The sequence below is a fragment of the Syngnathus typhle genome, linkage group LG6 (assembly GCF_033458585.1).
Source record: "Syngnathus typhle isolate RoL2023-S1 ecotype Sweden linkage group LG6, RoL_Styp_1.0, whole genome shotgun sequence".
Lineage (NCBI taxonomy): Eukaryota > Metazoa > Chordata > Actinopteri > Syngnathiformes > Syngnathidae > Syngnathus > Syngnathus typhle.
Window position 1 is genome coordinate 7,762,276 of NC_083743.1, and position 27,705 is coordinate 7,789,980.

General features: G+C 42.2%; 2 protein-coding genes across 6 annotated transcripts; one reads left to right on the forward strand and one right to left on the reverse strand.

The window, feature by feature from the left end:
• Nucleotides 1-189: 189 nt before the first annotated feature.
• LOC133156196 (lamin-A-like) lies at nucleotides 190-3,250 on the reverse strand. Its single transcript, XM_061282016.1, has 6 exons — nucleotides 2,912-3,250; nucleotides 1,198-1,373; nucleotides 868-982; nucleotides 648-791; nucleotides 388-575; nucleotides 190-312 (listed from the first exon to the last, which is right to left on the reverse strand). Exons 1-6 carry the CDS (start codon nucleotides 3,248-3,250, stop codon nucleotides 246-248), a joined length of 1,029 nt encoding a protein of 342 aa, XP_061138000.1. The 3' UTR covers nucleotides 190-245.
• Nucleotides 3,137-27,603, forward strand: numbl (NUMB like endocytic adaptor protein). 5 transcript variants are annotated; one of them, XM_061282007.1, is made up of 10 exons: nucleotides 3,137-3,252; nucleotides 3,439-3,465; nucleotides 19,245-19,395; nucleotides 20,201-20,275; nucleotides 21,047-21,121; nucleotides 22,468-22,608; nucleotides 23,010-23,217; nucleotides 23,327-23,578; nucleotides 23,772-23,951; nucleotides 24,037-27,603. In XM_061282007.1, exons 3-10 carry the CDS (start codon nucleotides 19,270-19,272, stop codon nucleotides 25,122-25,124), a joined length of 2,145 nt encoding a protein of 714 aa, XP_061137991.1. In that variant the 5' UTR covers nucleotides 3,137-3,252; nucleotides 3,439-3,465; nucleotides 19,245-19,269; the 3' UTR covers nucleotides 25,125-27,603. The 5 variants fall into 5 exon arrangements, with proteins under 5 accessions (XP_061137991.1, XP_061137990.1, XP_061137992.1 ...); XM_061282006.1 differs by lacking the exons at nucleotides 3,137-3,252; nucleotides 3,439-3,465 and adding an exon at nucleotides 12,506-12,875; XM_061282008.1 differs by lacking the exons at nucleotides 3,137-3,252; nucleotides 3,439-3,465 and adding an exon at nucleotides 12,506-12,719.
• The last annotated feature ends 102 nt before the right edge of the window (nucleotides 27,604-27,705 follow it).

The window sequence follows — 27,705 nt, forward strand, 5'->3', positions numbered from 1 at the left end:
AAACAATGCAATATGCAAACGAGAAACAACACTTCCAAGTCAATACATAACAGTTCTAATATTGAACATTATGTGACATATATGAACTTTACAGGTGAAGTAGAGGATCAGTCAGCTGGGACCATTTCTGCAAAAGCAAAACATACGATGATGGTGGTTTCAACAGTGATTGAATGACTTTTTTTGATGGATTCATTCTTTACCAACACCGTTTGTGTTGATATATATTTTGCTGGCCGTTTCCTCTATCCCACGGTGTTGTCAGTGTTGAGACGCTTCCTCTTCCCGCTGGCCGACGTGGTCGGGCGTACCCTGCGGACAAACGTGGAGACATTAATTGCTATGAGAGGAGAAGTTGTGGTATGTTCTTAAGCTGTGCACACACACCTCTCCTCCTCGCTGTCAAGCTGCTCCCTGTGGGGATTTATCTCCATATCCAGCACTGGTTTGACATCCCTTAGCTCCTGATACTCATCCAGGTTCTGCTGCATCCGCTCCCTCATTTCTCGGGATTTCTTCCAGAGGTTCCACCCTGTAGACAGAGCCTCCTCCATTTTTACACTATGGGCTGCAACCTAGTGTCAACACAGACTTTTTAAACTTTTGCAGCTGAGACAGATTCTAAGGTCCAAATGATAAATGGTTACCTTTTTATAAATGTAGAGTTTATGAAGTTCAAGCTGGCTTTGCATCTCCTTGATGGCGTTGGCCAGTTTGCTATCATTTTTCTGGCGGGCGTTTTCCAACTCCACCATGCAAGACTCGTGCCGGCGTTTGACCTCGCGCAACTCCTACGTGAGACGTAAGAATGACTCAGCTTTATTTTCATTAATTATTAAATAAGCGATAGTGATGGTAATTACCGACCGCGGAATGCAGCTTCTTTTGAAACTCCAGCTCCTTTTTAAGGGTTTGAATGCGTTTCTCTCCATTCACCCTCCTGAGAGCCTCAGCCGCCAGCTCCTTTCGGCCTTTTCCCAAGCTGAGCAAAAACAGTATTAAACCCTCGACGCAGTCAAATGTGCTATTTATATTGATGTGCGACTATGGGATGGTTAACTGAAAGTCCAATTGAGCTGCAATTAGTCACGAGGAGGATTTTCCTTGGGGTGTGGCCCCAGCAGCAAAGCAATTATGTCAGCACTAATATCCACTATCCATTTTGTTGTTGGAATATTTTTGATAAAATGGCCTCACCTTTCTTCCAGATCCTGTAATTCCAGCCTCAGCTTGCTCAACTCCACCTGCAGACGTTCACGCTCTGAGTCCCGAGTCGCACGGACATTCGCCAGCTCCGTCTCGTAAATGGCCTTCAGCTCATTGTATGCATCTTGAGGAGTGTTTTCTGGGGTTGCCATTTTTCGAATTTGCTTCTGTTGATCCAGAAAAGACTCAGTCAGTATCATGCCATTACACCAAATGCAACATGCACTTATCAAAGAAACGTCATAGAGGTTTCTGCAACGTCAAAGTTTCCTTTGTAAATACACGTCCCAAAAAAATAATACAAATATAACTATATAAATATATATATATAAATATAATATATATAAATATTAACCTCGCTCGCAGACGCGCATTAAAGATAAATGTTTAAAAAAAAAAAGGTTCACTCCTTGCTTTATTAAGCCACATAAAGCTACTTTGCGGCGGCTAAGTGTCGCAAAAACGGGAATCGCATTAAAAAACCGACACAAACAACGCCTTTTATTAAACTTTTAACAGACGCAAAGTTGTAATAAAGGTCCCGTTCAATTTCTGGCGCAGCTGGTGGCTGCTTTGGACCGCTGACTGGCGAACGCCTTCCAGCTGAACCTGACAGGAATAATAGTAGAAGGTAAAAAAGAGTTCAGGGGATATTTTCCAGCAATTTACTTAAACAGGTCCCGGGACACCTCTGTTTTGGACTCAGTGATGCGTAAACCCAAGCCGGCGTCCTCCACTTTCATGGAACGGACGTTGTCGATGTAAACGGTCGTTGAGGTTCCTGGTGAGTTGTGATGCGCTTGGAGTGTTTTCTGGCATTACACCAATGCCTGATTGCACGTATCAAAGAAACGTCATAGAGGTTTCTTCAACGTCAAACAAAGATTCCTTTAATACAAGTCAAAAAAAAAAAATCACTCAACTTTAACGGATGGATCCTAAGCGTTTCTCGCACTCACACACACATTATATTAAAGATAAATGTTTGAAAAAAATTCCACTCCTTGTTTTATTAAGCACATAAAGCTACTTTGCGGCAGCTCAGTGTCCCAAAAACGGGCATCGCATTGAAAAACCGACACAAACAACGCCTTTTAAAAAACGTTTAAACGTTTGGGTTTAGTTAGCCTTTATCATGTATTCAGGTTTTACATTTCAAGTTACATTTGTTTTATTTTACTTAATTGTATTGCACTATAGTGCAATGCGGCACTGTACTTGATTATTTTTTATCTTAACATGTAGTTTGCTCATGTGACCACACGGCGGCGCCGCTCACCCGCGACAAGCTCTGATCAACTTTATTTGGTTATTCTTTGGAGAAATAACGTTTTCCCTTTTTTGCAGGAACCCGACGACATTGAGCAGTTACAGGAAGGTATGATATTTATTTCAAGCTGCTGCTAGAATATTCTAGAATATATGTTATGTTCTTGTTATGTTTATTCTCTTACATAAACTTTGTAAAGAGCACAGATTCACGTTACTTTTGTTAGTGTTTTTATTTCCTTAACAAGCCTCATCACAATCATATTCATCCGCTGACCCAACACACCTCCACACCGCACGGAGAGGGGCAACAAAAAGTAGAGCTTACCAAACAATGCAATATGCAAACGAGAAACAACACTTCCAAGTCAATACATAACACAGTGCTATTGCAGATATAGTTATAATTCAACCACCGCCTCACCCATCCCCAAACCTTTTTGCGCCTGTGCATGTAAGGTGACGTCAAGTGGAGAGGATCCACAGTGGGTGGTTTACCGCACAGTGGCGCAGTGGAGCGATGGAAACACGCCTGCCTTTCCCCCTTTTCTCTGTCCTTTCTGGAAAATATCAATGGGAAGTGTGGATTTGCATGTCCGGCCGCGTGTGCCAATGGGCGCACTGGAAAGGCAGTCTTAGCGGGTGGAGCCGGAGGGGGGCAGCCCAGTAAGTGCACAGTGAACAGGCGAAGCATCCGAGCTGCACTACCAAGCGCTACACAGATCAACACTGACTTGAAAGCATCGTTCTTTGACGCCCTATATCTGCGATTCATGCGTAAGCTTGTCTTGGTGTAACGCCGCGTGTTTTGTGTGTGCGTGAGTTGAGTGTGTAAGTCTGCTTGAGTTACGCCTAAACAGCGACACCATCCATTGGCGTCAGGGAATCAAAAGAGCGACTGGAGAAGATCTTTGGAAATACTGCTCAATTCTCTTTGATTAATTTCTCGTGCTGGATTTACAGAGAAGATCCGATCATCCGTCGTTGTCGGTGAGTAGATTGAACGCAGCCCATTCCTGGTGCATCCCTCTTGACTTCCTCGGTTATTGCCTAGCAGGCTTGTATATGTAACAATAGCACGATGCTTGTCGAGATTTTAGTAGAGTACATGAGAGCTTATAATTGGGTGATTAGCAGCTTTCATTTTTTTCTATCGGGTATGCAAAATGAATCAAATGTGACCATGCATTGACAATACCTCACGTCCATAAGCCAACATGGAAGAAAAGTGGAACTTTTGCAAAGCAATGTGTGACAATTCTGCATATTTCTATAAAATCGTCTCTTTGCTGCTGCTTCTGAATTTTACTAATGTGATGTTTCTAGCCAATTTTCCTCACAACAGCCTGGTCACCAATAAATCAGACTTCCTCTTCTCTACCTGTCTGCAGATCCTTTGGGTCTGTCAATTGTTTTCTTTTTTCATGTCATGTCTTTGAAGAAAACATTGCTGCATCCGACTTTGACGTCTAATATGATTTCAAAGATGATACAGATATTGAGAACTTACCCATGAAAGTGTAATGGGGCTTTCATTGAACACACATGCTTTTGTATAGACCAAAGAATATGTACATGAAGTTTCATTGTGTGTAGCACTCCATCTGTTCCATGACATGGCATTCCGCACCGAGTACTGCTGGGGGCGGGGTTCTGACCCATTGCCTCAGAGAGCGAGAAAGAATCACATGTTGTGCATTAAGAGAGTAGGTGTAGTATTCAGACCACCACAAACCATCTGTGAAGACAGCATCTGGATTTAACATTAAAATGAGAGAATAGAATCTGGGCAAGATTTGGTATGTAGTTGAGTTAAGAAAGTGTGACTACTTTTCAGATCAAGGTGTTATACTATTTTTATTCCATGCTACTGTTGTGAGCAGCAAGAGGTACAACAATCATCCGATGAATCGATCATCCTAGTGATCGATAATTTTCCGGATAATCGATAAAACTAGACTGATCCACTATGAAGTTTTGTTAGTGTTGCTTGGAAAACGTTCAGGCTTCTTAGGACAAATTGGGTGGGATGAAGCTAACTGCTGAAACACTGTCATGAATACAGCCAAGCTCTAATCCACGGCATGCATACATTCCACGCACGCACTTCCCACATCCGCTTAGACCATTTCCCGTCATACGGCTTTTTTTGCTACTTCATCTTGGCTGGCTTTTGTTGCACTCCCATTCAAAGGGGGCAAGGGTTGGCCCAGCTGACAGCACAATATGACTGGGATCAAAGGTCATCCAGCAGGCCAATCACAGGGCTGTCTGCGGTGGCCGGTAGCGGAATCGGGCGTGGCCCCCCCCTTTGTGCCGGTCAGGGTGGGTCTGCTAAACAAGCAGCTCCACTTCCGTCCCCGGGCCCGCTACTACCGGTGTGTGTCCACGTCGAACTTCCTCCAGATCTGAATACTGTAGTACTTGCATGCTTGGAAATAAATGCTTGTAAACATTACAAGAAAAGTTGCACTTTAACATTTTGTTTCTGATTTCAGGTATTACGTGAAAGCATGCAATCAACAACTGTTGAATTGAACAGAGAATTGCATCTCTAGTGGCGGGATGAATCAGAGCAACCCAAATTTTGTAATGGGATGAGCGGTACTTGAAATTTTTTCGAGAGGGTATGGCCGAATGTTAGACATAGGCTCGCCCAACAATATGAATATGGGTGACTGCGTAATAAGCCCGATAGTGCAATAATGGATGTTGAAGAACACACAAGAGGCTAATTTAAATGAAAAGTGTAAAATGTAGAGCACTTTGTTTGAATAAATAAAATAGTGCGGTACAGATACAAATGTGACAGTTCAATATGGGACGTATACAACTACTATTAAAACAAACATTTATGAAAAGGATTAACGTCCTTAAATATTCATGAATTAAATGATTACGCCAGACAACGCATCTGAACAAGCTTATTTTTGTATATAATTAGCATAAATTGACATTTTGGCTAGCAGTACTACTATATAATGTGTTAACACTGCCAGTTATGTCAACTAGAAATTATCAGAAAAATAAATAAACAACAGCGTGTGGACCAATTTGTGGCGTGCTATTCTTGTAAAAAAGAAAACAAAACACAAAAGTGATGTCACAGCTAATCTTTGAGTGGGTCTTGGTTTAGAAAACATTGCCTCTGTTTACAGATGCTATGACTCATTGTTGCTATGGTGAAGAGCTCTGACAGCCGAGCTGCTGATGAGGAGCAACTGACTCCACATGACTCTTCTCCCTCCGCTCGCTCTCTCGCACGTTGTCTCCATCAGTCGATCTGCCTCTCCTGTCAGCACCTCTTTTTTATCCTCCCCTTGCTCTTGTCTTTCGATCACAGACGGCGCCATTTCTTTCTCACTGCTTTCGCGGCTTTTCGAGAGCTGTCAAAATCAATCGATTCATTGACTAATCGATTATCAAATGAAGCAACAACTATTTTATTCAACGAGTAGAGAAATTGTCCAAATCTGCTTTCAACCTCTCAGCTGTAAATTTTCTCAGTCTTTCTTTCTTTCTTTCTTTCTGTCCGTCTTTCTGTCTGTCTGTCTGTCTGTCTGTCTGTCTGTCTGTCTGTCTGTCTGTCTGTCTGTCTGTCTGTCTGTCTGTCTGTGTCTGTCTGTCTGTCTGTCTGTCTGTCTGTCTGTCTGTCTGTCTGTCTGTCTGTCTGTCTGTCTGTCTGTCTGTCTGTCTGTCTGTCTGTCTGTCTGTCTGTCTGTCTGTCTGTCTGTCTTTCTTTCTTTCTTTCTTTCTTTCTTTGTCTTTCTTTCTTTCTTTGTCTTTCCTTCTTTCTTTGTCTTTCTTTCTTTCTTTCTTTCTTTCTTTCTTTCTTTCTTTCTTTCTTTCTTTCTTTCTTTCTTTCTTTCTTTCTTTCTTTCTTTCTTTCTTTCTTTCTTTCTTTCTTTCTTTCTTTCTTTCTTTCTTTCTTTCTTTCTTTCTTTCTTTCTTTCTTTCTTTCTTTCTTTCTTTGGTATTATTTATTTATCTATCAATTAATTAATTCCTATACTGAGTCTAATGTCTATGATCAAACTGCCCGATGATTTGCAGTAATATTAAATATGCTAAACTTGTTTTTGATAAACACCTGTGCCTACTACGCTACTGTATCTTCATGTTGGTGGTATTTTTGAAATCTTAGTATTTTTATAGGTTGTCCGCGGTGCAAAAAGTTTGAGAACCACTGAGGCTAACTCTTTGTCTTTTCTCCTCTGTCCTTGTCTTGCTCTTTTTTTTCCTCCCTTTCCTCTCAAGTCATCGGTTTCTTCAACTGTCTCTCTTTTGGCCCCTTCTCTTCTGTCTGCTTTTTTTTTTTCTCTCAGTGAAGGGAAGTAGCTTTCACTGCCTGCAGGCTCCCAGTGGAACAAACCTCCTCTTTGTTTGTCTCCACTGGAAGATGAGTAGTCCGTCCAACTCGCAATCCCTACAGAGGGCTTCGGAGTTTGTCACTGCTGAGGTAGCCACTCAGAAAGGTTATAAATTAGCCAGCCACTCAAACCATCTGGTCCGTAGGTTTTTGCATGGGCAGCCAAATTGACAGGTAGCATTGGGAATTTAGGCAAATACCTGATTAAACACTTTTTGATTGGCCAGCCAGGAGTTGGGCTGGACCCATTAGTTGCCTTAAATTCTAATTTATCTTCCTACCAAGACATCTTGGACAATTGTTAGTATCTAGCTAATGGGAGCTGTTTGGAAAAAGCTCTTTCTCAATAATACCCAAATGCGCATGCACGCACACTTGATTAATACCATAAGTGATCAATTTACAGGAAGAGATGAAGTAACTCCGAACAGACTGCGCAATATTAGCTTTTTGCCACTCCCATCACTATAAAATCATGTTGTCCTTTTTTTAGAAGAGTTCTCAGCACCACCCTCTCAAAGCCAGGACGTTTCCGAAACCTCCATTAACATTGATTTTCGATGAAGTTTCAAGGCTGCACGTGCTTCACATCAATCTTCTCATTTTCCCAGTTTTGACTGAGCTGTGCTGAAATGACCCAACTTCCCACAATCTGGAATCTCAAGTGATCTTGCTTGTTTTAAATGTTAATTTTCACTGCAATGTGTCCCAGAAAGGAGAGCTGCCAAAACAGTCTGACTCCCTTAAGCAATACAGTGTAGTGGAGATGCCAATGATCCACAGGAAGTAGATTGTGTGATGTCATTAGCACACGACGGCCTGATTAGTTCTCCCTGTCTCCCTTCATCTTTCTTGCTCATGTCATTCTCAGTGGGTGAGGAGCATGCCTCCTTCTGGTCACACCTTGTCTCCTAACAGTGGGTGGGTCAAGTTAAGTGTGGTGATGGTTCCTATAGTCACCAGATGGCTTCGGACTTGCTATGCATGAGGAAGATTCTTCTCTATGCACCACATAGGGGACTTGTTCTAAGAATCACAGGACCATTTTACCCCCCCTCTCCGTCTCTTTTGTCTCAGCTGCACACTCAGCAGCTTTGAAGATTTTCCCCTTACATTCACATACAACCATGTCGTCTTTCCTCCTATTATATTTACATCTAGACTCCCGTAATTCATAATTCAGACACAATCTTACAATGCCCCGAGAGGAAAGACAGTAGCTACGGTATGCTCGCTTACTAATTCTCTATCTAGCTGTATTTTTTTTAAATAGGGAAAATGGATGCACAGCTGTTTTGTGGCACATGACATTTGACCTTATGTAGTTTGAGGGACCCATCTTTTATAATGTAAGATCACATTTTGTTTTGTGTATGTAGGTCTAGTGTTACGCCATGCAATCTGTCCCTATCCAATATTCACACTGCTAACTAACCCTTGAGGGGAGAGACATGGACGCAAGAAGAATTTTCAGATTAAAAAGAGGTCACACTTCCTTGCTCTTGCTGAAAGCTTGCAAAAGGGGCATTTATCAATTCATTATTTTTGTTGCGGTTCTGAGAGTTGGTTCTTAAGTGAATGCTAATAACACTTTACCTGAAACATAACCTTTAAGCCCACTGATGGATTGTGTGGTGTGTGTGCGTGTGTGATACTTGTTGTGAAAATAAATACAGTGAAAGTGAAGACGTCATTTTCCCTTGGGTATTAGCTCCAGTAATGTGTCTCTTTCTCTGTTCTGCTGAATATAAATGAACTTTACTCTGTTTTGGATTAGTCATAAGATTTCAACCGTGCGAATCTATTGAGGGAGCATAGCTCCACGCTTGGCGCATCAGAGAAGTTGGTTTAAGAAATCTCTCTCCAGGGAAGTTGTTTGGGACACGATGCAAGATTTGATATTTCTTTGCTGCATTATTGCACAATGGTGGGCCACACTATTGACAGATGGTTGAGTGTGCCGTGTGTTTGCCTACATTTGGTTAAAGAATTGGGGGATGGGAGTTTTGGGGGGTAAAAAGGGGGACGAGATGTGTGGGTAGAGGTCAGCGGAGGCACAGCTGGTGAAACCCCCTCTCGAACCAGCTGCTGCCTCAAAAGAGTCTGTCAGCAGCCTGCTTGGCTGCCCGCCTTTACATGTCTTCTCTTGTCCACTCCCCTCACTTACCCTGCAGACTCAACCCAGCTGTTCCAAAATATCTGCTACTGTGAGGTCAAGGTGTCCATAACAGAAAAAGAGAAAAAAAAATGACATCCTTGGCTCAGAGGTGAGAGACGTTCAGGAGGTGCTGCTTGTGCCTGTTTGACTAGTGACAGGTTTGGCGTTGAGCTTTTAGTTGGGCTTACTTTGCTTGCACTGGAGATAATTTAATGGAGGAACCTCACATGACCTTGAAATATGTTAGCTAAATATCATACCATTAATTATGATTAGGAGGTAGAAATTAGAAAACAATTGCCATTAACTCCATGTAATTTCAAGGAAGATTGTTAGATTGGGTGGCACGATGAGCACTGGTTAGCAGGTCTGTCTCACAGTGCAGGGGTTCTGCTTTCGATTCCAGACTATGGAGTTTGCATGTTCTCCCCATGCTTTTGTGGTTTTCCTCCATTTTGTCTGGAAAAGACATGACGAATAAAGATGAATGTTGGTGGTCCACCAATGCAATTTTGATTGTGATCATTCAAATGACTTGGCTTGAAGGTTGCAGTCCAAAAGTTGAAAAACTCAGGGCCACCTTACTTGATCACCCTCCCTCTCTCTTCTAGTACTATTGTTCCATCGATGACAAGGCCCACGTGCCCCCCCTATTCAGCCTCCCGGTGGGGGGTAGTCGGGCTCTTTGTCTGCCGGCCATTGTCCCAGACACGCGCTCTCATTTGACGGACACACGTGCTGATAAAAGAGAAAGGGGGTGGAAGAGGAGTAGGAGGAAGGCCCACCGCTGGCCATTCTTCTCCACGGTGGTGGCGGTGAAAAGACGAGACGCGCTGACCATCTGTGGTGCGTGTCTGTAATCTCTGGTGACTACCCGCACGCACACACGCGCACTCGTTTCATGTGCAAAAGAATCCCTCGCTTTTGTCTCGCCACACTTTACTAAGGAAACAATGCCGAGGGGGGAGTTTCTCTTTGCTTGTGACGTCTTTTGTGCTTGCAGGAGTCACCAAGATGTATGATGATGTGAGACCAGACCTACTTGTCACATTGCTCCTCTTTCGTCTCGATCAAAAGCAGCTATGAGCGTGTTGTGTGTCAGTGTTTTCTAGCAACACGGTAGGACACTGCTCCCCCTTGTGCCATTTCGGTTTTCCTCTCGCGTAATACATGAGCCAGTCTGCTTGAGGGTCTTTACATCAGTTGGGGTTTATTGTTTGTCATCACAACACTCATTTTGTTCTCACAAGTTCTCGGAACTGGAAGCTCGGAAGTAGAATATTAGCTGCACGTTTTTTGATCAGAGAGAGTTGAAACTCGTGATCTAGTAAGAAATTGCTTCTTTGGAGCATTGCATTTCAGTTAAGTTCTCCACCATATAGTCGGAATGGTAAACCACTGCAGAGCGTGTGGGCAGGTCGGTGATGCATCATTTACAGAAATAGCCAACATCTACATCTTTTTTATGTGCTCCCGATTCAAAAATAAATAAATGAATCACAAAATATATGTAAAACCTCTGCGTTGTAGGAAGGAAGAGCGTTCAACAGAAACACTGAAGCCTCTTCAAGTCACGATAGCGTTTGTCTGGAAAATTCCATGTTCAACATAATCCAACTTTATCCAACTACAACTGCCTGTTTTAGTGCACCAATTTTGTTTGCCGTTAGTTCTGCATGACCAGACTCTGCTTTTAGTGTTTGTCAATGGGACAGGACCACCCTGTGAAGGTCACCGTGTCTAATCTGCACGGCAACCGTGACCCCTGCTCAATCTAAGTAAAACCATTTAATATAACAGGTTTCCAAAAAAAAAAAGAATTACCATATTGTAGTTGTTTGATTGCTTAAAGCAACGTATTTATTGTAGTGGGAGATAGAAAAAGACAAGACCGCTTTCCCGTGGGCTAAGCGTGCTGCATTTCTGAACAGATTAGAGGGCAAATAGACAGATGGTAGCTGCTCCCGAGACAAACGGACTGACAGACAGATGGATATATCTATTTAACAGATGCGTATCAATTGAGTCAACCTTCCATCACGTGCAACATGTAGAGGTTGGTTTTTCCACTTCGATGCTATATGAACTGGCTGTTCTTCATAACGCCACGCTGTGTCCTTGCTAAACGTTTCCATCCTATCAGTGTCATCATCATGTACGTTGTGTATAGAAAAGCACTTTTAGACCAAGGACGGACAGAGGTAATGAGGCAGATGTTAAAAGCTCTGAAAGCATATTGATTTTGGACTTACGGCCTTGCATATAATTGCTTTACATGCATATATGTACATAATGCATGAATGTGTTGTTTGGTGATCAACAATTTTAAATTTCTAAAATGATTAACTTTTTTATATTATTATTTTTTAAATCAAGTAATATATGGCTCATACCACATGGTCATCAACTGACAGCTTTTCATCCATGCATGACTGTGTGTCATTCTCCTTCTTTCCAATAGGGGCGCTCCTAAACAAGGCAACAGAACGCTCCTTCATCAGCCACCCTCCTCACTCCATTAGACAATTACTTATTTCACACAAATCTAGTTGTTACTTGGAGAGCAGGGAGAGGCTCACTTGTCTCCTATTCCGCCGTCTCTCTTCCAGAGTCTCCCATGTGACCATATGTCGCCAGTAGTTCATTGCACCATATGACAACAAATTTAAGATATCCTCTATTGATGTTCTAAATGTCCACCAAAATACCCCTGGTTGCCATGGGATGTGGTTGCCATGCAGCAGTAATGCTGATCATTCCAATGTTTAGCGTTGCGTGAAGGAGCTGGGATGCCATGTCGATTAGCACCAAAAGCTTCTGAGTTTAGACCAGCTGCCGCTACCTTTAGACCTCCTATGCTCCCTCCCCCCCTCCCCAACTCTTTGATAATGGAAAGCTATTGACTATGTAATCCAGTAGACAAACACACAAAGTGGGCAATTGTGTGCTTGTGTCCAGAAGCCACTTGAGGGCACACTCACACACTCCTCCATCATAGCACAGTTGTGATGAGGCATCATCCTTTTGTTTCTAAAACTTATTCTGTGTGGAGAACAAAAATGATCTCATTTTTTTTACACACATTCCTCAGTATTATGGTTTGTTTGAAAGCCTTGTCTTCTGCTACAGCTTTGTCTCCCCCTCAATGCTTATTTTTAGATCTGTCTCATTGTCACCCTCCTTTCCCGAGTGTCTGTACATCCGATTTCTGGAGGAGTGCAGCAGAAAGGGATAGGGAGGAAAAAGTCAATAATGAAAAGGCATTTTAGAGTTATTTTGTTAAAATGGAAGTATTTTTTTGGTCCCTTTACGAGGCGATGCTGTTATCCCCCCCCCCCAACACCACCATCACATCTCACCCTCTCCCCTAGTGCACTCTTGACCATTCCACCAAGAGCAGATGGAGTTAAAAAAACTGTGTCATGACTCGCTTAACCACCACCACCACTCCCCTCCTTTTTTTTTTCATGCAGTATTTCCCCACTCCCAGGATTTGGGCCAGCCATTGATTTATCATTTATTTATAGCGCAGCTGTGAGCAAGCACACTTGTGCAGTATCTGTTCGTTTCTGTGCATCTGTACAACAGACGCTCACGTGGACGGACGTTGATTACTGGGAATTGCACGCATCTGTACGCTCCTTTTCCAAGTTAATCTCTTAAGAAGAGGTGTGGTTCCCTTTGGCTCTGCGCTCGCTCTCATCCCAGCTCCTCAGTGTGAGTGGCGATATCATCACACACTCTCTACTCCGCTCATCTTTTTCTTGCGCCGCTCTTGCTGCCCCGTCTCAAAACGTCAGCTCGTCACATCTGTGATCTTCTCCCGTCTACCATGAGTTCTTGCGGTGAGATGGGTGATGTCATCGAATCCAGGTGAGTCAAACCGATGTTGGTTTTGGGCAAGAACTCCATGGCGTCATCATTTTGGTTGCCTTGCATTTTTCTGATTCGATTTTCAACTGTTTTGACTCCAAAGTGGGTCACCAATGCGTAAGTAATCACGATGACATTTCATTTCTCTGAGCGCTATAGAGGTCAAAAGCAAACGTTATATTTTTCCTGTTGTGTTATTGGCAACCGTCGCTTTTCAAGCACTGCCAAAGTGATAATAGATCTCGTCTAGCCTGTGTCCACGGGGTTCGTAGTAGATAATAGCCTTAGCAGATGCCCATATGGAAGAGATTAAACGTGCTATATACGTGTAAACACACAACATATTGTTTCTGTGTTATATGCACATATTTTTATGTTTCGGAGCATGATTTTGCCCATATGCGTGTTTGGCATTCATATCTTTTCCACAGCAGAAGGTATGTTTTCAATCATGTCTTATAGGCTGGAGGATTTGCTTAATTCCCGAGAGTTTCGAGACTCTCGACTGAGAGAGGAAAAGCTCGAATGTGTTTCGTGAAACGCGGCGAGAACAAGACGCAGAGTGAGAAACATGAGTGAAATGAGGACAAATGAAGAAAAGCGAGCTGCAGACTCAACAGGACGCAGATGAGAGGAGGAGTGTGAAAGTTGGGTTTGAAAAGGAAAAAAAAAAAAAGTGAGGATGAAGAGAGTGGAGAGACCGTGTATAAATATGGACAAGTAGGCACTAAAACTAGGCCAAAGAGATGCTTGTGGAAAAAGAGCCATGTTTAATGACTTTTTCAACATAACGTTCAAGAAACATTGTGGAAATGTGGAAATATTTCCACCAGTGCAGATGTTTTCCCCAAAAATGCACAAGTTCCAAAATTATGAGGTAACATCTGACGTATTTTGGGTGGACAGGAAATTCTCTTTGTGTGTGCTAAGGCTGAATATTTTTCACATCCAGTACACAAGGGTTTCCTTTTTCAGTTCAAGTCTCTCGGACATGGGCGTAACTGTGTGCCTCAGAACGACAAGACGCCAAATTTGCATTTTCGATCAAATCTGATGCAAAAGATGTAAAAATAAAAGACAGGCATTTTTATTATGAATTAAGTAATTATAATTACTATAAATACTGTCAGTTTAAGCAAATATTAAGCCGATGGTGAGTTGTTTTAATATCCACAAATGAGCCATAACAACTCTCCCATTTCAGACTGTACAATAAACACTTCTAATTAAGAGAACGAGTCATGCTTCCTGTGAGTTTATTACCATTTGTAATCAATTAAACAGAACCAGATTACACGAGTCCGTTTTATGAGTCAGTGGAGTTGACGTCATAATTATTTCAGTAGTCATACTTTCTGTGGCGTTTTTATTTAGAGGTGCGCAGCGAGATTTTAGGAATACAAAATGGCCGCCTTTAATAAACAAGTAAGCATAGGGGCCTGTGAGAATAAATTGATCTGTCATCTTAAATTTATCCTAGATTTCTTTGATATCAGAGACTTGTTAGATATTATGGGATGTCCTGTGGGCTACAAAGTAGGAGCACAGGATGACAACGCAATATCGACCCCGCTGCTCCCCTTCATGCCCGACTGCACAAAGTCTTTGGATTAGCTCCCCTGCCACACCCATTTCCGTCACTTTTACAGTACTACATGTAATTTATATGAGAATGTGTCAGTTGACGAAAGAACACTGTTTCAAACTGAAATTAATCAACGGCCAGAACACACTCACACATGCACACACACTCCCAGGCTCAACTCGTGTGGGTGGGAAATGAAACAATGGCGGGAGGGGCAGTGTCAAAGTGAAGTGTTAATCCCGGAGACGGTACGAGACTGAAAACCTCCCCATGGAAGTAACAGCAGTTTTATTTATAGAAAATATCAAATGCTGTCGAGTTTCAAGAGCAGTTTCCATCTATGGTTGGCTAGTGTTGAACTTGATTTATCTAAAATGATCTTATTTTGAGCTTCACCACATTAGTAGCAATGACAAAATGTTCTCCTGTTTTCATACAGACATAAGTAGCAACAGCCGTGATGTTTTTTTTCCTTTTCTTTTCTAGGTTTTTGTCTAGACAACTTGTTTAACTGTGTGTATGGATTTATTCAAGACTAACTGTACAGCTCATTTAATTCCCTCTTTGTATTGTTTTTATTGAGTGCTGTGCTTTTTTTGGACTTCTTTATTAGCATTCATATGGCCTTGAAATAGGTGAATGAAAACTACATTACCAAAAAAAATATGAACAAGAACTGGTGGTATGTAATTCTGTTTTTTTTAGTTTTTTTTTAGGGCTGGGCCTTATTCTGCATACTTGGTTGTTATTGTAGTGACACTCCCTCCACATTCCCCACAATGTATTGCCGCTTTAGTCACTAAGAGAAGATTGAAAGCCTATTATGCAAGATGAGCACCTGCTAATGGACTTATGTGAGCTTTCTTTAATGCCTTCAATCGCCAGCAACTCCTGCGAAACACGATATTGAAAGCGGGGAGAAAGGACATTATGCTCGTGGATTTGTACGAACGGATGGAGAATGACAGAGACAGCAGTCGCTAGTAGTGGGTGCCAGGCTGATGGCTCGGCGCATGGCTCTGCTTCAGCTGTCAATTTACATCAGTCAGCACACACACACACACCAACTGTAATTCACTCCCCGGATCTGATTGTGTTGTTGCTCGAGAGCAAATGGGGATTGCGCCGGGGTGATTTGTGGGACTCCAGCGATGATATTGACCTGAAAATGTTCAGTGTGACCCGGCTGTCTGACGCTTTCAGAAGCTGACGATTGTGTTGTGACATTGTTTTTAGGACGCTGGCCTACTTTGGTGATGAATTCTATGATTGGATTTTAACACCAAGCCACCCATTTACTTTTCAATAGGTTTTATTTGAATTATTTGTTTACTGCACGCTTCGGTGAAAGTCACTAAGTCATCAAACTGAAAATTAATTTATGTTTGTACTTTGGTGTGATATTGTGTTTTCAGTTTTCTAGCATATGCACGTGGAAAAAAACTGTCTTGCCAATACAGGGCTGTTATTTCCCATAAAATATGAGCAGCATGTAGCCTGAAAATGCTTTCTTTCTCGCTCACATATGAATAAGTACACACTGTCCTGGGTCAGGCTTGAGTCTAAACACAAATGGCCTCATTTATCTGCACAGCATCACATTTTTTTTTTTTTTTTATTTTATTTTTTTTTTTTTTTTATTTTTTAATCCGCACTCCACCTGTTGCCTAAAAAGTGTGTTTATGTGTGTGAGAAAGAAAGAGAGAGAGACAGAGGGACAGAGATGGCATGAATTCTATTGTCCTTATCCGGGTTACTCAGTGTCAGTCGAAGTCTGCAGGCCTTAAAAACTGGGTCAGGTGTATGTGTGTGATTGCGCGCGCATGCGTGTGCGAGAATGAGGGGATGGGCTGCCTGTCTTTGCTTCAAGTCCATTCTCTGCCTCTGAAAGATTTTATACAAGTCTTATGCATAACATACTGGTCAGAGATTTGGTTTAACCTTAAATATATTTGTAGGCTAAAGTCTTATTTTTTTCGTGCATCATGTGCTTCTGCTACGCTGCAGTTTCATGGTCTGAAAAAAAAAAAACAGTTTAAAAAAAAAAAAATGTGGCGTGCCATCAAAACAGTAACTCTCTCACGTTTAGGAACTAATATATTGTTTTTGTAATGCTTCACTAATTGTTGTTGTTTTTTATTGTGCTGACTTGTTCTAATTATATGTTCAGCATTTCTGCTTTTGATTACTTTGGAATTCTTTTTGTGTTTCTTGTTAAGTGTCTGGAATGCTTCAGTTTGTTGTTGTCTTTTCCTGCTCCAGACATGAAATTTAAAATGAGAGAAAACAATAACATTTCATTTGAAGTATATTTATTTGAATCTAGGTCAAATCCTTTCATGAAACTGTTTTTGTGTTTGACACAACATCCCAACTTCACTGCAAATGAAGTTTGGCGTTAAAAGACCAAGTTGGGAAACAAATGTGTCAAACAGGCAAGATGTAATATGGCTTTGATTTTGACTTTTGCGTATTCTGAAAGCATTGCTGTGACTCATACTAAACTTTGCACGCACGACCAAGCACAGATAAAAAGACAATTTATGCGTTTTTTCCATTTTGCTTCTCTTTTGAGGTGCGTTTCACTACACATGTGGTTTAGAAGAAGTGTGAGGGAGGGAGGAGTCCCATTTTGGCAAAAATTGGGAGCTGCTGTCGAATTGAAAACATCTGGATGAAGGAGAAATGCAGTGCGTCACGTGTGTGTGTTTTTGAGTGTGTGTGTGTGAGAGAGAAAAAGTTGGGAGTCCAGCCAAAGATATCAATCAGATTCCCATCTGGTGACCACTAAACACAGCTGGAAAGACATGAGGTCATGGAGCCTTAGCACAAATTATACAAAAAGAAACACGTACATATACGCAAGTACACTCGGCATGCGTGTGTGTCATGATTGTGCAAAAAAATCAATTTAATTTGTGCTTAATGCGCTCTGGAGTCAATTGACTCGTGAGCAGTCATGGTTGTCAGCTAGAATAAGATCCAGCTCCACTCCTGCGACCTTGAACAGGATCACAAAATGGAGGAACGTTAGGAATGAGATTTCAAATCATCTTTATTTATGTCGTCCAGTGTGTGGCTTGTTTTTTGGGCAATTGTGAAGCCCGTGAGTTTAGGTAAAGAGACTTCAGATTCTACAAAATATCACATCCCTGTAGAAGTAGCGTGGACTAATGTATTGCAGATGTCTGGACGGGAGATTACTGTTTTTCTTTTGGCTTCACGCCACTGGTTTGTGTAGTCTACTCAAAGGTGCTGATGGCTTTATGACCACAATGTTCTCATTTGGACCTATTTATTCATGTTTCGTTGTACTGTACGTTCTTTTGCTGCTGCAGAAAATCCTGCGTATGGTTCTTGTTGATAGGGTGAGGTCACAACTATGGAAAGTGGTTTACAAGTTGCATGCTCAGTAACATCTCCACCCCCCCGACTTTCACTACAACGTTGTTCCGAACTCCATCGTTTTGCATTGTGATGCTCGGAAAAATAAATATGGGCTTCTTTGACTGCTATGTCGTGGGTGCTTGTTACTGTTTCTGGAAATAAATGGCACAAGTTACAGCGTGTGTGCGCATTGACGGTGTGTGTGTGTCCATTCCTGGCACAGAGCGCATAACTCACATGCCAGGAATGAGTAATGCCACTCGAGCTGTTTTGCAGCCGTCGCGTATCAGTAATCCACATTACACACGCGCCCGTGAGGTGAGAACGAGTGTAAATTTATACACACACGCTTCCGGCACGCTAGATATTACCACAACTGCGCCAGTGATGATTAGAAGTGATGTGTCTGCATGTGTATATATATTTGAATGTGCACGCTGACCCTCATGTGTAGTTCAGGGAGCTTTCTCATCTCTTCACGCTGTAGATTTTATGCTTACGTTATGGACATTATCTGCCTTGAGTGTGGAGGAAGCGCAATTTTACACCCTGTTGTAGCCAACAAGCCGCTTTCTGGGCCACCCGGACAGTAAGAAAACATTTGCCTCTTTGGTACTTTGAACTCTTGAATGGGATGAAAATGTTTAGTTTGTCTATGACCAACTGATTAAATTAACGTTTCATTATGGTAGTCTTTTGTATATAATGAGACAGGACTATCTCATAGGAATGTAAACAATTTGCATAAATAGTGAGATGCTGCAAAGAACCATGATGAGAGTTCAGCTTTGGGCGAGAGAAATGTTTTCCATGCGCGCCAGACCCTCTCCCGTGGCAAATGTGACTGTCGGGGAAGTGAATGTAATTATCCTTAAAAGCAGCATCGGTTTGAATGGTGTCACGTTTCATTGTGCAGGGAAATTAGCGTCGCTGTACAGAGTATAGATGCTGAAGGCTCCTAATTAGACAGCACTGACACTATACATAGTATTTAGGGAGTAGTTTCCGTGTTGATTTCCGAGTGCACAGTCTGAATGAAGACTTCTTTTTTTTTTTTTTTTTTTAACTAGCTTTGCTGGGGTTTTTCTTCACCCACTGGACACATTATCTTCGCAATCTTGAGATCACATATATGGGCTGAGTACAAATCTGTAAAGATAACAATAATCCATTTGGATGGACATAAGATTCCTAATATTCTATTCCAAATATTTAATCCTCTCATATAAAGTAGTAAAGGTAACCACAAAAAGTCATAACGTACCGACACGGAGAATTATCATATTTCTTTTGCAGTACTTTTATTTATACTTCTATGCAGATTGCAAATATTCAACTTAATAGAAAAAAAAACCTAATTAATAATTTATTTTGATTTATTTTGTCTATGTCAACAGCACCAGGGAGCACGTGACGCCGGAGATGAACAAGCTTCGTCAGAGCCTGAGGAGGAAGAAGCCCACCTATGTACCCGAGGCCAGCAGACCGCATCAGTGGCAGGCAGACGAGGAGGCTGTACGCAGGGGCAAATGTAACTTCTCTGTACGGGTAAGCCTCAAAACCCTCAATATTTTACCAGTGAGAAAAGCAAAGGCCTGTTTCCCTTTTGTAATCGATAACCTCCGCCCCAGAGGAGAGAAGAGCTGGAGAAACAATGACCTTTATTGAGTTATGGATTTAAGGAGGCAGGATGAAATGACTCTTTGTGAGACGGCAACATGGAAAGGCGATAAAGAGGCTCAAGGAGATGTGAGCTAAGACTGAGTCATACAGTATCAGATAAAAGGAGCACATAATGAAGAGACCTTGAATAGAGAAACCAGAGGGGAGAAGGTAAAGTCTAGTAAAATATGGAAGTTCTTCTTTCTCAGAGATGTTTAAAAAAAACGATCCTTGCACACCTGCTGTTTGTTCTTATGGTCTTACACAAAAGTGTTTTTTATACTTTAATATACTACAATATTGTTGGACAAATAGAGTTATGGGAGTAATGTCCCTGCTGGCACTGGCGGAGCTAGGATTTATTACTTGGGGGGGGGGGGGGGACAATATCATCAAGGGGTCCACAATACAAAAAAATGGTTTTCACAAACCCCCATTTTATTTTATTTTTAAACATGACAGACATTCATTATAAATTCCCTATGGGGGAAATTTGGAAAAAAAATCCTGGAAAATAGAAAAATAGTTTTTTCTGTCCTGTCATCAATAATAGCTCCAACGTAATATAGAACCACTTGAATGGCTTGGATGGTCGCTTTTCTTCTCCTTTAATGAACAAGTAATTAAAACAGCCAGTGAAGTTAATGGAGTGGATTTCAAATTAATATACTGTTCATACTTTGCTCTGCAGTACCTGGGCTTGGTGGAAGTGGAGGAGTCTAGAGGGATGCATGTGTGCGAGGAGGCGGTGAAAAAGCTTAAAATTGTGAGTATATGACCAACACACAATCTTGTGCAAACACATACTTTCATTCTTTTCTGCAGTTTAATTTGGTTAGAGGCTTTCACTTGTATTTACAGTATAGATCGGCGACACACAAATCGAAATACACAAAATAGTGTTGTCTGGAAAACATCATTTTTTATCATGAACCGTTTGACAGAAGCAGATGTCAGAAAAATAAACACATTTGCTGAGGCTTGTTTAGAGATGTGCAATGTTATTTTTGCAAGAAGTAAACATTGCCATGTTTGAACTGCACATCTCATCGGTCTTTCCAACGCTCCATCTTTTCAATAAAAACTCTCGAGTCTCTTCTTATTAATAAATTCCTCGCCCACACCTCCTCATTTAGCTCCCACTTTAACTCCTGCTTCCATAAATTGCTTCCTGTCTATTCTGCTCTTTTTCCTCTCGGTGGGATTATGCAATAACTAGGACTCTGTTCTGCTACACAATGGTTCAAAGAGAATTATTTAACGCTTTGCCTGACTCACACGGTCACAATTCCGCAGACTTCTTAGAAGTATTGACTTGGGCCTTGTGTTCTGAGGTTTGGGGTAAAAAAAACTTTTTCATGGCCCTCCTCTCTCATTTCTTCCACCCAGAGCCCGTACCGTAAATGAAATCATTAGCATGGCAAGAACCTTGACACACTAACAATAGCTTTTGATGACATCACTGCTAGAATGAGTTTATTAGTGAACCTTCCTGTGCAGCATTCATTCTCTTCTATGTTTGTTTGGGTCTTTGTAGAGCGGGAAGAAGACAGTAAAGGCAGTATTGTGGGTTTCCGCCGACGGACTCAGGGTGGTTGATGATAAGACAAAGGTAAGCATGTTTTTTTTCCCAATTAAATGTTTTACAGCTATTCACTTACAGCTATGCCCTTTTTTTATTAGTACAAAGAAAACAAATGTGGCCTTGCACGCTTGACTGAGAAAACCTTTCATTACCCTTTATTAGCTCAGCTGAATTGTAAATCCAACCTTTACAAATATACTAACTCACTGGATTGACTCTTTCAGCAGGGTATCTTTTGTTTATTGTGTTTAGTTGCATAGTTAGAATTATGTGAGACACTATAGAAGAACCTTGCGCAAAGCATTTTTCTATTTTTTATATTTTACCTCATTCAGTGCCATTGACAGTTATAGACGTCAAAGAGTGATAAATGAGTTTATAATTATTGCTCTTGTATTGCTTAGATGGCGTCGTACCCGATGAAGTGAAAAGCTTAAATATAAACATTTTCTCCCACTCGTCTTGGTCCTATAGTGGTGCTTAGCGGGAGGAGAAGCTCAGATATAAAATTGTTCTTGAGGAATGTCTGGTGACTGAGAGGCCACCCTGTGTGAAAGCAACTCACCGGGAACTCTTTTGAAAGTAGATCATGCTAAAGAGCTGCAGGGAATAAAGGAGCGAGTCAGTTCAATGGAGAAGCTCCTTACGCTTCTTTTCACTTTATAGTTAGAAGACCACACACGCACGCTTGAGCTGTGATTGGTTGTTACCTGAGCCCTGACGCTATCTAGCCTTGGTTCCACATTGAATCAAAAGCAGACATCACATGACCACAGTCAGTTGTCTGGGGAAAAAAAAGAAGAAGCTTGCACTGCCTTTCACCTTGGTACCAGCAGCTCCCTGCATTCACTCACTGTCCACTGTGAATGGCCCTCTTTCTTTTTATCCATTTTCCCTTATTCTCTCTCTCCCCCTCTTCCACGCCTTTCTTTGTTTTCTGAGGCCAAAAAGGATGTGAGTGGATGCGTGTGTGAGCCTTTCTGTCTTTCTTTGGCTCTTTCATCAGCCTCTCGGCTCTTGTGTTGTGCTTCCCTTTTTTTTTGTGTGTTTTTGGAGTGTCAAAGAAGTGAGTTCGGGGCCCCTAAATATACACTAAGAAAGCGATACCCCCCTCCAAGTCTGCTCTGTAGACACCGAGGCAGGCTGAATAAACCTTTCATAGAAGGAGAGACGAGTGGAACAAACATCCCAGAGATTTTAAGAGGCCGCAGTGTCAACAGTCTGTTGTTAGTGACTTTTATAGGTAGGCCTGAAAAAAAGCTTTTGGAAATAGCCGGTTAGATATATTGGATCAGTTTACTCAGCACTGCAAATGGATTTGACTCTCAACCCATCTTGGTCAAACTGATGTCTATGTCTCTTTATTGTTCCAGGACCTGATTGTGGACCAGACTATCGAGAAAGTCTCCTTCTGTGCTCCGGATCGAAATTATGACAAGGCATTCTCCTACATCTGCAGAGACGGCACCACCAGACGTTGGATGTGCCACTGCTTCATGGCTCTCAAAGACTCGGTGAGGGGGAAAGCGACAAGCTTCTTTGTCTCGCTTCATGCTTGACCTTTTGTATTAATTCTTTCATTTTTTAAAAGTTTCTGTCTGTAAATACTTTTTACAAAACTCCCTAGACAAAAGAAAAAAAATCAATCAAGGCTTTTAAAATACATTTGTTAAAAAAAAAAAACTTTTTACAAAACTCCCTAGACAAAAGAAAAAAAAAAATCAATGAAGGCTTTTAAAATACATTTGTTAAAAAAATACTTTTTTTTACAAAGCTCCCTAGACCCCCCAAAAAAAAAAAATCAATGAAGGCTAATCAAACATTTGTTCAACCAAAATAAAAAACAATTCCCTTGTTAGAGTTCTAATCATCAGTCACATCTTAGTTGGTGCTGTTTTTATTTCCGCTGCATTAGGGGGAGAGACTTAGCCATGCAGTCGGTTGTGCCTTTGCTGCCTGTTTGGAGAGGAAACAGCGACGGGAAAAAGAGTGCGGCGTGACGGCATCTTTTGATGCCAGCCGCACCTCATTCGTACGCGAGGGCTCCTTCCGCGCCAACTCTGGGTGCAGTGCCCACGGCAGCGGCAGTGAACGAGATGACAAAATGCCGGAGAAGAACAAAGGTGAGGTCCTGAGAAATAAATATTTCCCCCTTTTGTTTATTTTTTGAAATCCAAATGAAAGCTACTAAGGTGTGTTTACCTGACTTTGGTTCCTGTCTCCTTCCTCCAGACCAGCCCTCTGTTCACGCAGCCCTGCCCCCCGGAACAGCCTCCCCACCCGAGGGCGCGGCAGAACCCGGCGGACCTCACGCCATCCCCCGCCGCCACGCACCCATCGAGCAACTGGTGCGCCAAGGCTCATTCCGGGGATTTCCAGCTCTGAGCCAGAAGAACTCTCCCTTCAAGAGACAGCTGTCACTTCGCCTCAATGACCTGCCATCCACTCTGCAACGCAAGACCGACTTTGAAACCAAGAATCCCGGTGAGTTGAAGTTAAAAACAGTAGCTGCCACTAAGATGCGCTTCGGTTCTTTCTTTTTCATTTCATATGCTGCAATTCTTTTTTTTTTTTTTACTTCATTTCCTGCAGTTGTCTTCATCTGGTTTGTGTCTGCCGCATTCTTCCTTTTTTTTTCATCCTCCCACTTGCCTTTTGTGTGCTCCTTCCTTGCTAGTACTAGAGGTGGACATGAATTTATCCGGCGAGGGAGACATTAATGAGCTGTGTAGCCAGATCAACCACTCCTTCACAAAGCCATCCGAGGACCCTTTCTCCAACCATTGCCCACCTGCGAATGCTCTGCCAACCTGCGTCGTGCCTCCAGCCTTGCCTCCCCCTCCAGCGCCGATGCAGGGTAACACACAGTGTTCTCAATAATACACACCCAAAGTAAATCTTAGGCTCACTTTCACAAATGCCATTAACTTTTTTCCTTTCAGCCACATCTTCTTGGGTTCAGACAGATCCTCCTCTCCACTCTCCTCCAGCATCCACGGCATTGCAGAGCGGACATAAACGCACACCCTCCGAGGCGGAGCGATGGCTAGAAGAGGTCTCCAAGGCAGTCAGGTCCCAGCAGACACCCCCACCGGGTCCTACCATCCCCACCATTCCAGGGCCACCGTCTGTATCGAGTCAGCAGATAACGAGTCTGGCCCCGGTGTCGCTCGGTACCATGTCCAAACCGCTCATCGCGGGCCCGTCTGCTCTCTCAGCTCAGCCCCTCCCACCAATGTCCATATCATCCGTCCCCCTCATACCCGGCCCTCCAATTTCAAGCCCCCCTATGTCTTTGCCTTCCATGTCCATCCCCACCATGTCCGGTCCAAGTATGTCGGGAGCCCAGATGATTCAGCCCTCCCTCGCGGGGGGACCCCGAGGCTCCCTCCCAAGCATCTTGCAGCCTTTTCCTTTGGCTTTCGACGCCACTTCGGCTCCTGTGGGCATGTTCGCCGGTCAGCCCGTCCAACCGGCTTTTGTTCCCATGCAAACCTACATGCCGGGCTTGGCGAGCAGTATGACCTACCCAAATGTCAGCGTACCCGTGGTTGGAATCACGCCGTCGCAAATGGTGGCCAATGTCTTCTGCACGGCCACTGGGTCATCTGGTACGGGAGGTGTCATCGGCTCCGGAGTCGGAGGGCCCAAAGTGGGCTCGCTCGGATCGGGCGGGACCCAACACCCTTACTCAGGAGTTCCCACTGGAGGCTTTTCCATACCATTCCCCTCCACCCCACCACTTTCAACAGCCGTGAACGGTCTCCCCACGCACAGCGGCGCCTCCGCAGCCCTTCAGAACGGAAACGCTAACAATGCTGGCAGCACGAGCAGCTGGCCGCCAGAAGGCAGCCATCTGACTGCTCCCGTGACCAATAATTCCCAAGATGATGAGCGTTTTGAGGCCCAGTGGGCGGCACTTGAGAGCACCAACACCAAACCGTCAGCTCAGGCACCTGGGAACAAAAGCCCGGCGGCGGCCAACCCGTTTTCGAACAACCTGCAGAAGACTTTTGAGATAGAGCTATAAGGTGAGGAGAAAGCTCGGTGCTAATTCAAGCATCTGTGTCCTGAAACGCCGCGGCACCACAACGATGTTGCTTTCTTGAAGCTCCAACAAGCGCTTTACACATCGCCGGGCTGCCGCTGGGAACTTTTCACATCTCAAACGGATCATGTGATGATCTAAATCCTGCCACACCGCCTCGTTTCCGGCTCGTTCTGGCTTTCATGTCTGCACTTCGGCTTTACTTTCTTTACCAGCTGCAAGTCCCTTCACACATCGACTGTGTCACTTGGCGACACGCTCAGTTGCTTTCTTTCAGAGGTGACTCAGATGCATTCCAATCCCACGGAGTGATTTTGCCAGTATTTGTTGTGGTGAGAAAATCCTTGTGAAGAACTGAAATCATTCTTGCTTTGACTGATGAACAGATTAATGCTCTTGTTAATCTTGAGAACCGATTGTACGTACAGTGGATGTAAAATTTCTACACAGCCCTGCAAAACTTTTTCAACTATTATTGTGACCATGACCTAAACAATCTAATTGAAAAAATATTTTTGAGAGTAGCTGTAGAAAGAAACGAAGATAACATAGATGGACATGTGCAGGGTTAAGGGTGTGCACACTTATGCAACCACAGTATTTTAGTTGTATATTACCTCCCTTCTCAATTTTTCTTTTTCAATTAAATCGTACAGATTAAAGGTCATGTTTTTAAAGTACTTTGTTCTTTTTTTCAATCTCAAAACTACATCTGAACAGGGGTGTGTAGACTTTTTACAACCACTGGACCTAAAAGCAGTGTTTTTCAACCTTTATTGAGCCAATGCACATATTTCACATCGGAAAAAAAAAATTGCGGCTCACATCTTAGAAAAATAACTCTCAAGAGGTACAGCTTAATCACGTACCTTCAGACATCTGGTGGAAGAGCATTTTATTATTTTGCCTTGTTGGCATCGAGAAGTTAACAAAATATATGTCTACCTTATTTTTGCGAGCTCTCGTGGAGAAACAAGAATGTGCATGAATTTCCGTAGAATGTGGCAATTCTTTTCTTCAATGTGCTCCTTTTTATTTTGTGGGCGAAGGATCGCCGCAATGATTTGGATTTTATGTAGCGTTAGCGTTTTTTGTCATTAAGCTTTAGTGAGCGCCTGTGACGAGGAAGAGGTTATGCTCTATATTTTAAATATTAATGCTGACCTTTTTAATATTATCAGCTCATGGAGCACAGAAATAAGGTGAATTAGAAAATTATACAATTTTTGTCAAAAATGATTGACTTTGGATTTTTTTTTTCTGGCACAACTGATGATCTCTCATAGCACATTGGTTGAGAATCACTGCATAAGATGACCCATTGTGATTTATTGCCAAGATGATTTTATTTATTGTACTTTTTTTTTTTTACATTGACAACTTATATATTCCTCAAATCCAACATGTTTAAGTGTTTCCTTAAGATATTTTTTATCGCATATATTTATTTTTATTGAACTCTTAAGAAGGACGAGGGAAACAAATAGGACCACGCAGGTCATCTATATTTGTTCAGGTAGCAATCGAGAGTCAGGGCATGTTACGGGAACCAAATACTACCCATGGATGAAATGGATCATGTTGCCTGGCACGTGTATATAGTGGCATGATACTCCCACCCATACAGTGGGCATTTTTGCTTTCTTTCCAGACAAATCAATAGAACTTCACTTTTGTCTTTGGTGGACATTTCTCTTGCTAAAAGGCATTGAAGAAATTCCTAAGCTTACACTTCATAGTAGCCGTCCACCTTTTTCCAGAAAAGTCAAGCAACGGTGTTTAATTAAAGCAGAAGATGGAGAACCGACATGATGATGAAGATGAGAGGGAACAAATGAGTTCGGAAAAGTCTGCCTCCTCCATTTCCAAATCTTGTTACTCCACTCTTCAAACTTGCATATTTTGAAGTATTTATTTTTCTAACTTTAGCGCACAGTATTCCTTATTTACAGTCCGATAAGCAAGATTTACCAAACAAGCAAGCCTCAATGGGAGTTCAACTGTATGAAGAGTTAGTGACAATGTTCCGTGCTTGTTTTCAGTAGGATTCATTTATAAAATATTTTTTAATAAGGCAGTGTTGCTATTTGATAGGCTGCCGTCTAAAAAGAAATTCCCAATTATCAGGTGGTTTGTTTTCTGACAAATCTTATCCCCCCCCCCCCCTTTCCACCTACTCAACAAATACAAATATTTGAAACAAGAACCTATTTTATTGTTCACTGAAAATATATTCTTTCACTGGACTTGTTTACACACCCTCTAAATTATATGTAGGTTATTGCAACAAAGCAAACTAAATGACCTCATGAACTTGATTGTAAAACTAGTTTAGTGATGGTAACAGAAAACAGTGAAGTTTATTTTTAATCTTTATTTACAGACTTTTTTGTATTTAAACCAACATATTTGTATTGTAATTACATTGTACAAAAGATGAATAAAGTAATATAATACAATACTTGTGCATCTTTACAAGTTTTTCTTATGTGTGTTAATTCGTCCATTCTTGTCCTCACGTTCCTCTTCTGTGTCCCCTAGGCCCTAACCCTAGCTTTAAACC

Excerpts from the sequence above, each read along its gene's own strand:
- LOC133156196 (XM_061282016.1), bottom strand. The coding sequence starts at position 3,250 with ATGAATCGCAGATATAGGGCGTCAAAGAACGATGCTTTCAAGTCAGTG. Across the intron at positions 983-1,197 it reads TTACAGGATCTGGAAGAAAG|CTTGGGAAAAGGCCGAAAGG; the intron begins GTGAGGCCATTT and ends GTTTTTGCTCAG. Across the intron at positions 313-387 it reads CTTGACAGCGAGGAGGAGAG|GGTACGCCCGACCACGTCGG; the intron begins GTGTGTGTGCAC and ends GTTTGTCCGCAG.
- numbl (XM_061282004.1), top strand. The coding sequence starts at position 18,294 with ATGTGTAGTTCAGGGAGCTTTCTCATCTCTTCACGCTGTAGATTTTAT. Across the intron at positions 19,396-20,200 it reads AATGTAACTTCTCTGTACGG|TACCTGGGCTTGGTGGAAGT; the intron begins GTAAGCCTCAAA and ends TTTGCTCTGCAG. Across the intron at positions 21,122-22,467 it reads TGGTTGATGATAAGACAAAG|GACCTGATTGTGGACCAGAC; the intron begins GTAAGCATGTTT and ends TTATTGTTCCAG.